The sequence below is a fragment of the Megascapheus bottae genome, chromosome 33, assembly GCF_031878675.1.
Source record: "Megascapheus bottae isolate mThoBot1 chromosome 33, mThoBot2.hap1, whole genome shotgun sequence".
NCBI classification, from domain to species: domain Eukaryota; kingdom Metazoa; phylum Chordata; class Mammalia; order Rodentia; family Geomyidae; genus Megascapheus; species Megascapheus bottae.
Window position 1 is genome coordinate 8138143 of NC_143541.1, and position 10415 is coordinate 8148557.

The 10415-nt window shown below is 57.7% G+C and overlaps 1 protein-coding gene across 1 annotated transcript in view; it reads left to right on the forward strand.

Moving 5' to 3' along the window:
• Nucleotides 1-9799, forward strand: part of Wnt7a (Wnt family member 7A) — a 28126-nt gene extending 18327 nt beyond the window's left edge. Inside the window, exon 4 of the mRNA XM_090323775.1 lies at nt 9320-9799. Within this exon, the coding sequence (XP_090179901.1) occupies nt 9320-9799 (480 nt within the window). The remainder of the gene's footprint in view (nt 1-9319) is intronic.
• The last annotated feature ends 616 nt before the right edge of the window (nt 9800-10415 follow it).

A 10415-nucleotide genomic window follows, 5' to 3' on the forward strand; every position in this document is an offset into this window, starting at 1 on the left:
CTGGGGACTGAGCAGTTCCGAAGGCAGCAGGCCTTCCCTGCCAGCCACTCAGCCTCTACCTGCCGGGGCCCAGGTCTAGACAACCTCTGCTGCACACCAGGGCTGGCAGCGTCTTAAAACCCTGAACCTAACCACTCCACGTGTGAAGCCCTGGAGAACACGCTTTCCTGGCCAAGCCAGCGCCCTCGGGGTGGGCAGGCAGGCGCAAGGCGGTGACCAGGGCTCAGGACACCCTGCTCCCACCACGCCCCACTCCCGCCTTCGCCCTTTGTTCTGCGCTGGGGTGGAATGCCATCCCTGACCTCACCACTTGTTTGCTGGTGACCTTGGGCAGTCACCCCTCGCTGAGCCTCAGTTTCCTTCCTGAGAAAGAGGCACTGAGGAGGTACTCGTCAGGGCCTTTGTACAGGTTCAATGACATGGCGCCCACCGAGTGCTTTGGCAGAAACTCGGGCAGCATGCCGGGAAAGCCAAGCTGCTACTGCAAATGCAGTATTGCCAGCATCGTCACCATAGTAACCTGAAAGCCAATCATGTGTTAGCCTCTACCTCCTCATTCCATCCCTACGCAGTGAAGCTCTGCAACTCCATTGTTTCTTTCGTCCTGGCCGCTTGGCATGCTGCGGGGAGCTGGGGAGAGGCTGCCAGTGCCCCCCACCTTCAAAGTGGTCCCTCCTCCTCACAGCCCCGCCCCTGCAGCAGCTCCTCCCAGATGTCTCCTCTTCCTCCTCCTCCTCCTTCTCCTTCTCCTTTTTTTTTTTGCCAGTCCTGGGCTTGAGCTCAGGGCCTGAGCACTGTCCTTGGACTTTCTCAAGGCTAGAGCTGTACCACTTGAGCCTCAGCACCACTTCCAGCTTTTTTCTATGTATGTGGGGTACCGAGGAATTGAACCTGGGCCTTCATGCATGCTAGGCAAGCACTTTAACCACTAGGCCAAACTCCCGGCCCTCTGTCCCTGAACTTCTTTTGCTCAAGGCTAGCGCTGTACCTCTGGAGCCACAGTGTCACTTCCAGCCTTTCCCGTGTGTGTGGTAATAAGGAATTGAACCCAGGACTTCATGCGTGCTCGGTGAGCAATCTTACCCAACTGAGCCACATTCCTAGCCCTAAGTACGGCATCTACATGAATTCACCAACTCCTCAGAAGAACCTGGAGATGTGAGCACTGTTACCTGCTTACTTTCACAGATGATGTCAAGGTGGGGACGGGATTACCCAGCCTCTCACAACTAATAAACAGAGTCAGGACGGAGACCGGGCCTGGCTGCCTCTGCTCTGCAGCCTCACTGCGCTGTCCTCTCCCACATTCCCTCACATGCTCTTCCATTGAACATGGACGCAGTCTTTTCTTGGTACTAGGAAAAGATCGTAGAGAAGCAACAGAAAACTTGTGTGCCATGGGGAGGCTTATGACCCAGCGGGAGGTGCTAAACAAGCAAAGGGAATCAAACACTCCCTCAGCAAAGCTTCACTGCCACCTACGACCATGCTAGCTCTGGAAATCAGAGGTAAATAAGTCAGGGTCTTGAGGGGCTGGTGTGTGATCACAGAGGGTATAGAGTGGGCTAATATATGTGGACATGGCAGCATGGACTGGCCCTGGTTGGAGGGAACCCCAGAAAAGGAGCTCTCCCTTTGGGGACTAGTATCTGTAGTGGGATGGGTGAGAGGATAAGTGGGTAGGTGGATGGCTGAGTGGATGGCGGATGGGTGGATGGACACAGGTATTTGAGGTTCCTGGGAGGAAGTGTCTGGAAGTACGGCCGGATCAATGGGTGAATATTAACAGATGGCTGAGTGGATGTTTGGATGGATGGACGGCTAGCTCTTTGGAAGGGCAGTTGACTGAATGAATGGGTAAAAAGCTGAGCTCATGGCTGGAAAGCTGGACACCTTCCCAGGGTGATCACCAGACCAGCTGAAAGAAAGGGTTGGAAATCCATGCATTCATTCGTTCAACAAATATTTATTAAGCAGCTATTTATGTGGCCGGTACGGTTTCAGGCTCTGGGATTAGACATGCCACTGGCTTTTATGGAACTGACGTTCTGGGCTAAGTCTGACAACAAACAATCAAATGTAAAGAGAATCTCTTGTTGGGGAGTAATAGAGGCGATGATAAAGAACCAAAGCAGGGTGAGAGGGCAGGGTGACCGGCCTCTCTGAGAAGGTAACGCGAGGAGCAAGTGAGACTCGGGGGAACCCGCTTGAGTCAGAGGGGTTTGGCAAACTCAAGAGCCCCCAGGCACAGAAGTGAGGGAGGCCCTGGCCTGCACTCACTCCCAGCCTGGCCCCTCTCTGCACCCCTGGAGGGCTGCCCGTGGTCAGCATTTTAGTGACCGCTCCCAGCGCTCAATGGTTTGCAGCTCAACCGTGAAACGGGCCAGGGCAGCGGGTGGCGCCTCTGCTGATTTACTTGCTCACCATTTCTGTATTTAGCACCACTGAATGCTGTTGGCACGTCCTCAGAGAGAGCAAGAAAAAGCAGCGTGGGGTGGGGCGGCCCTGCTGGGGGGGGGGTGTTTTGTCTTGTTTGGAACAGTTAACTGTCTCTCGGTGGTTCGAGATCATCTCCCGGCATTAAGAAGCTGTAGGAGGCCCTGCTCCTCTTGGGCTGACAGTGTGTGTGGCTCTGGGGACCCCACGGCCAGGTTGTGGCATCAGTGGCTTCCTCCTTCACGTGATGAGGCTGGGTGCCAGGCAGGGGCTCCCACTCCCGTCCTGAAGAGACGCCTGCAGGGACCGCCAGGGCTCCGTTTTGTCCAACAACTTCCATAACTCACCCACCCCGGGGGACAGCCGTGACTCGGCTGCTGGAGCCACACGTGACAGGACGGGTGCAGACGTGCGCTGTCCGTGGGCTGAGGCGTCTGTTCACCGTGCCGTCCTCCTCGCCCTGTCCCTGTGGCTCTGCGGGATGCCAGGCCGTGCCCGGGGGCTCTGGACTCTGCAGCCCTTGCAGGTCAGTGGGTAATGTGGTCTTGGGCAGCTGGCAGAGCACTGTGGAGTGAGCCCAAGGGCCGCCTGCGGAAAGACGGCTGCGCCCTGGTTTCTGTATGGCTCTGCCTGACTTAGGTCATCTGGTATCTGTTGAGCTGTCAGGTCCATCCTCGGGGTGGTCACGCAAGGCAGGGTCTCCAGTGCCACCTGATAGAGACTCACTGTCTAGAGTGAGGACTCAGCCTGCCTAGCTCGTGAGCCCCTTCCTGTGCCCCGCCTCCACCCGTGCTAGGTCTGCGCCCCATCCCTGCTGTCCGGTTGTTCCTCTTCTCGTCCCCATCGTCGGCTCACGTCCCTCATACCTGCGGTCAGCTGGGGCCCTTGGTTACTGCTGCTGGTTGGTCCGTCATTTGGCAAGTACTTGCTGAGCCCCATGTCCCTGCCGCTGTCCCAGCTATGAGGGTCACCGCGGAGACAGATTCTCTGCCCGTTGGCCTCTTGTGGTCCCCTGGAAGGCACCCGTTCCCTACATCAGATCCTGTTTGGGGGAGAAATGCAAAGCAAGGTAGGGGAGTCACTCGTTCTGAATGGAGGCTGCAAAGAAACAAGGAAGAGGAAAAGTGTGCTGGGCAGAGTGACAGCAGGGGCAAGGCCGAACCTGGGCACACCTGGGGCCCAGAAGGAAAGGCAAGGGATCCGCTGGAACCAGCAGTGAACAGGACACAAGGGACAACTGAAGGACGATGCAGACAGCAACGCGAGGACTCCATGGACCCATCCCCGGCGTCATAAACCCAAAGCTAGCCCTCCCCAGCCATGCTCCCTAGTTCTGGACGTCTGGCAGGTGACTGCCACGAGCCCCTGCGTGCAGTGGGAAGGGCTGCAGAGCACAGCCACAGCCGCTGTCCCCAACCGGCCCCCCATCTGTTTGAACCCCCTTTCTGCTCACACCACGCCAGCAGGCTGTGGACCGGAAGCCGCCTTCCTTCACAGCCTCCATGGATGGAGATGTTAGTGTCACACCCATGTGGACAGCTGGCCACCTGGGGTCCCTTCCCACTCCAGGGCCAGAGGCTCTTCTTGCCCCCAGCCTGGCTCAGGGAAGGCGTTGGATTAGCATGCAGGCGATGTGGAGGGGAGCCGTGAACAAGTGGATGAGGAGACGGTCCCCGCCCCGGGAGGCCCCCGCCCCGGGAGGCACAGCCACAGGTGAGGTCACCTGATGGTGGCCATTGGGACCTTTGTCTGTGCCGGGGACAGGATCTGGGCAGTGCTGAGAGACAGACAGAGCTGCCATGACTCGAGGCACCTCCACACCCAGATCCTGAGGCTGCATCCACCATTCCAGGTACCCTGAGGCCCTGCCCGGGGCTGGACAGGTGAGAGGACACAGAGAGGGGTGAGGGCTCGCTGACACGCGTGACTGGGGCAGCGTGTGCTCGTGTGAGGCTGTGTTCTGTGAATGGTGGGGAGGAGAGAAGGTGTGGCCTCTTGCACAGGGGATTGTGCATGCGTGTGCATGCACAGCGGGGGGACACTGGCAAGCGGGCCTCTATAAAGACCTGTCTGTGGAAGGGGAGGTCGGTGAGGTACGGGCCTTGCTGGACCCAGAGCTGGACAGAGGTGGGTTCACAGCGGAGCCGCAGGGGGACGGGGTGTGTCGGCCGGCCTCTGCCCTGCACATGCTCTCTGCGGAATGCAGCCTTGCCTGCACCACCTGAGTCTGTGCATCCAGTATGACCCAAAGAATGTCACCAGAGGGGCGGGAGTTTGGCCTCGTGGTAGAGTGTTTGCCTAGCATGCACGAAGACCCGGGTTCAATTCCTCGGTACCACATACATAGAAAAAAAAGCCAAAAGTGGTGCTGAGGCTCCAGTGGTAGAGCTCTAGCCTTGAAAGTCCAAGGACAGTGCTCAGACCCTGAGCTCCAGCCCAGGACTGGCAAAAAAAATGTCACTAGAAAAAGTACCAGAAAAAGTACCACCTTCCCAGTTCCATCCGAGTTTCCCAGAGGAGCCCAGCTCCATGGTGTGCACTGCGCTTGGCTTATGATGGAGAGGGAGAAGCAGGGAGCAGGGAGAGGAGGGCAGGGGAAGAGTGGCCAGGACAGGTGTCTGCACTACACTGAAACTTGTATTGGGCAGGATCGGGGGGTTCACAACTTTTTTCTAACCTGCACTGCTCCCCATTTCTGCCGCTTGAGGTAGGACTGTGGGCATGAACCATGCCCACCTGGTTCTTCAACTGAAGTGCCTTTCTGGGTGCTTTGCCCAGGTAACAGACACTCTTCCCGTAGTGTCCTGTGGGCCTGGTAGGACCAGCCCTCCCTCGAGACCCGTCCCTTCTCCAGGAAGTTCACCCTGGGTCTTCCTACCGCTGGAGCTCGGTGAGCCCAGGAGGCCAATTTTGATACCATCTATTTGGCATGATGAATCAAGGAATTTTCTGGAGCCAAGTTTTCCCCACCCCCTCTCAAGCCTGAGAGCCTCACCCTGTGTAGTTCTGGGTTCCGGGCACATCGGGGCATTGTCGGCCCTTCACGGGGGCCTGTCGGAGGAGATGGATGTCTCTCCCTCCAGCAGTGCGGAAAGTCCTTCCTGTTGCTCCAGACAGGTGTGGAAAGCTCCGGGCTGCAGCCCCACCCCTGGACCCAGGCGCCCAGCCCTGGCCTCTCTCTGAGCAGGGCTCTGCCTCCCTGGACCCCGATCTTCTCAGGGTCCCTCTGCCAAGACCGGCCGGCAGAGCCGTGGAACACCGATCAAGAATCCCGGAGTCCGTCTCTAGGCTGGGCCTCTCCAGTCCCCTCCAGACATGCTGTGTCTGTTTTTGGAGACAGGGTCTCCCACTGCTGTCCAGGCTGACCTGAAACTTCATACGCAGCTGGGCTGGCCTTGAATTCACAGTCTTGCTTCACTCTCCCAAGCACTTGGATTCTAGGTGTGAGCCAGTGAACCCAGCAGCCATTTCTACCCGTGTGCCAGGCCATACCCTAGTTCTAGGAACCTCAAGGAAAGCGTCACCCTCAATGTGCACGAGCTCTTTAGCCAATAGGCCATCCGAAGTTTTCTTAAGTCTCTCCTATCTTGTGCTTCTGCATTTTTCATCTTCCAGTCACTTATTTATTTATTTATTGGTGTAGGTCCTGGGCCCTGATCTCAAAGTCTGTTGCTTGACTTTTTTTTTTTTTTTTGCCTATAGCTGGTGCTTTACAACTCGAGCCTGGCCTCTAGTCTGGCATTCTGCTAATTGACAGCTGAAGGACTGGGGTTCAAAACCAGCCCAGGAAGAAAAATCCACAAGATTCCACCTCTAATCAGACTCCTGAGTAGCTAGGATTACAGGTGTGAGACCCCAGCGCCCAGCTGCCATCTACATTCCACATGGAAACTCGTGGGTATTCATCCGTCCTGTCTGAACTGAGCACGGCTTAGCTGGGGACCGGCTGCATTCTGTGAAGACCACTTGCGTGGTCCTCGTAGGCACTCAGGATGACTGGAGGCCACACACAGGGCCACCCAGACACGTGCCTCTCCTTGGCTGGGCCGTGGGCAATCCCCGTCTCGGCGCCCAGCCTCCCCATTCACCAGAAAAGTAGGGCTCTGTCCATCCACCCATACCCGGCGCCTGGTGCCTCCCTGGACAGCCACTCCACTCCCGCCTTCTTCTTAGGTTCGATCCTGCTAAGATTCTGTTCTTCCAGAAGCACTCAAGTGCGTCTTTCCTTTCCCACACGCAAGGGGCACCAGGTGCTTTCCCAGCCTTGCTTTGTTCTCGTCACAATGCGCCGTGCAGACTGGGCCTCCGCTGAGTGCACAGTTGCCTTGTTCACCTCCACGGTTACAGGGCAGGCCGGGTGGTGGACCGCCATCTTGCTGTCACAGACAGAACCGTCTCCTTGTGGGCTTGTGCACGTGTTAGCCTTCCCCAGCTTCGGGGCTGCCTCTGTGAGATTGGCTCTACCACAGCACCAGTGTTACACCGCCAATAGAACTGTGGTGTCCCTGGGACGCTGTGAGTGGGGCTGAAGACTGGCCTCCCAGGTAAGGACAGAGGCCTGGGAAACCTGGGCTCAGAGGCCTGGCACAGGCTGTGCTCCGCCATGTGGAGGCACCAAGAGAATGCCCACGGCTATGCCAGATTGAGCAAGTTCTGATTGGGAATAGATGAGAGCTTTAAAAAACACACTTAATGCCTGGAACGAGTGCAGGGCCCGAGGTCAGCCACGGCAGGGAAGGCAGTGGTGGCATGTACTACAGTAAGGATGACTTCAAAACTAGGCTGAGTGCAGGAGCCGGATACACACGGCCACCTCTTGTACCATGACTGTCCCCGAGTGTCCAGAACAGGCCAAGGCGCAGACTCGAGTCAGTGGTTGTGCAGGCCTGGCAGAGGGGGCTGGGGAATGGTTGCAGTGGGCAGGGAGTTTCTTTGGGGGGTGATGAGAATGTTGAGAGTTTAGCTGGTGCTGACGGTGGCACAGGTCTAGGGTTACATGTGAAGATTCTGAAGTGGGCACTTAGGTGGGTGAACTCTCATCTGTCGTTGAAGTTTGCCGTCTAACAGGACAGCATTAACAGAACCCGGTGAGTGCGCCAGCAGTAAAGGGTGGGAGCCAAGATGCTGGGATGTACAGAAAGGAGGTCCTGACTGGGGCCTCTGACAGAGGACACAGCCTCCTATGGCCACCCCATGGAGCCTGGCAGGGAGCGATAAGGGCAGTGACACGGAACTTTCTTCCTGTCCATTTGTCTCCCATGAGCCCTTCCACTGGCCAAAGCCAGGGGGTCAGCTAGCCTGCGGAGGCTAGAACTGGCCCCTCCTGTCAGCGTGTATGTGTGTGTGTGTGTGTGTGTGTGTGTGTGTGTGTGTGTGTGTGTGTGTGTGTGTGGAGGTGGGGCTAGAGAATGGGGGAGGGCAGGCTGTAGCTGCTCTTTACCGGAGTGCAAGATGGTTGCAGAGGGCCTGGAGAAGCACCCCAGGACACTTCCTGAACACCTGCTGCATGCCAGGCTCTAGGAAGGTGCCCAGGGTTGGGCCACCCCAGGGAATTCTCAGCCTCAGACTGCCTGACCCCAAAGTGTCTGGCCTGGAGGGGGTAGGCGAGGGGAGGGGAGGAGCGCAGCCATGTCGTGCACTTGCTGCCACTTCTCTAACCCTCAGCAGCCCAGGGCAGGCCAGCTGTGGTGATACCCACTCCATGGACACATACTGCAGCCCCCGAGGCTCTGGTTTCACCTGACTAGAGGCCCATTCAATGCCTCGATCTTCTGTGGCCACAGCGGAGGAGGGAGAGCAGCGTGAAGGGGTACGGCATGGGGTAGGGCTGGCGTCACACCTGGGATCCGGAGCCCAGCCTCTGGCTCCAGGCCCGTTGTCCAGGGACCACTGCAGCAGGAACAGTCATGCAGCACAGCCATTTAAGGTACTGGTGAGCACGTTTAGAACCCTCCCTCCTCACACCCTAGCATACATCTAGGAGAATGTGTGGTCCCAGCCGTCCCCCATCGAGGGCTCTAACCTCTGTCCCCTGTCCCCTGCCCCCCGCCCCGTCTCCCCACCATCCATTTGAGATGATGGCTGTGCTAGAGAGAAGCGGGATTTTCATTTCCTTGTTGACTAAGGATGCTGAGTGACTTTCCTTACTGAGCGTTGACTGACAATTATACTTGTACTTTCTATAAACGGTAAGAGTCCCTCCCGGTCCTCAACACATCATCACTGTCTTCCTCCACCCAGGCTCCTTGCCCGGGCTCTGGGTTCAGAGGAACCCATCCTGCAGATGGTTTTTTACCTTCTCTCCCTGTGTTTCTGAGGTGGGCTGTGGTGGGCTGTGGCCTCTGGCAGTCACTGGGGGGCTGTGAACAGCGTGAGGCTGCTGGGCACACCCTGGACTCTGTTTCCTGTGCGGGTGCAGTGTGGCCCTCAGAGGCACGCGACTGAGTCCTGGGTGCGTCCCTCCGTCTTTGGGAGACATTGAAGATCACGTCTCTGACACTTGCATGTGCATAGCCCAGCAGTGCTGGGCGGTGCGGGAGCCAGGGCAGTGGGTGGCCACGCTGGCCTTGCTGCAGTTCGCGCGGGCGGGCGGGTCGGGGCTCAGCTCCGCCGGTGATTGGACCCTCGTGTCGTCGAGAAGACCTGGAACCCTGCCTTTGAAGGCGAGAACCCAAAGTATGGGTCCACCGTTGGTGTGCGAGCTGTGCAGGCTGGAGAGAACCGGTCTGTGCTCTGGCCTGGGCTGAACTTGGCACTGAACTAGGCCCCACGGGGGCCGAGGGGCGAGCAGGGCACGCAGGGCCTGGCCGGGGAGGAGTGGGGGGAGGGCTGCGGCTGGCCTGGTCCTCAGTGACGCTGTACGCTCTCCCCGACCGCCCCACAGATCCTGGAGGAGAACATGAAGCTGGAGTGCAAGTGCCACGGCGTGTCCGGCTCCTGTACCACCAAGACGTGCTGGACCACGCTGCCGCAGTTCCGGGAGCTGGGCTACGTGCTCAAGGACAAGTACAACGAGGCGGTGCACGTGGAGCCCGTGCGCGCCAGCCGCAACAAGCGGCCCGCCTTCCTCAAGATCAAGAAGCCCCTGTCCTACCGCAAGCCCATGGACACGGACCTGGTGTACATCGAGAAGTCGCCCAATTACTGTGAGGAGGATCCAGCCACGGGCAGCGTGGGCACCCAGGGCCGCGCCTGCAACAAGACGGCGCCCCAGGCCAGTGGCTGCGACCTCATGTGCTGCGGCCGGGGCTACAACACCCACCAGTACGCCCGCGTGTGGCAGTGCAACTGCAAGTTCCACTGGTGCTGCTACGTCAAGTGCAACACGTGCAGTGAGCGTACTGAGATGTACACCTGCAAGTGAGCCCGCCAGGAGCTGGACTCGGGGGGGACCTGACGGGCTCCCCGCGGCGGCCGCCCACCCGCCGCCCTGCGCACAGGGGCCTGCGGAAGCACTGAGCGTGTCCTCCCTGCCAGGACGCAGAGGCTCCCTGCGGCCGGCCGCGGGAATCCCTCACCCTCTCCCGGCTCTCCCAGACACCGCCTCGCTCCCTCCGTGGGCGAGCGCTCACCCTCGGGCCTCTCCATAGCAATATTTAACAGTTTATTCTGATAAGAAATAATATTAATTTATTTAATTAAAAAAAAATTCTCCCGCCTCGTCAGGATCCATTTTCTGCAACCCACGTGGACCACTGCTTTCCTGGCAGGATGGTTTTGTCCCCAAGACTGAGGGCCAAGTAGACCTGTACAGTTATTCTCACCCAGAGAATTTGACTAGCTCATTTTATGGTTCCTCCTTACAGTCCTAGATGTTTAAGTATAAAGAGCAATATATATATATATATACATATATAATACACACGTTTTATATTTTTTGCTGTTTGCTGCTACTTATCCAGAAGTTTAAGCCAGTCCAGATTTGGAGACATTTTTACTCAGAATGCATTTCCAATTCTTTTGTCCTCTTAGTTCAAGCT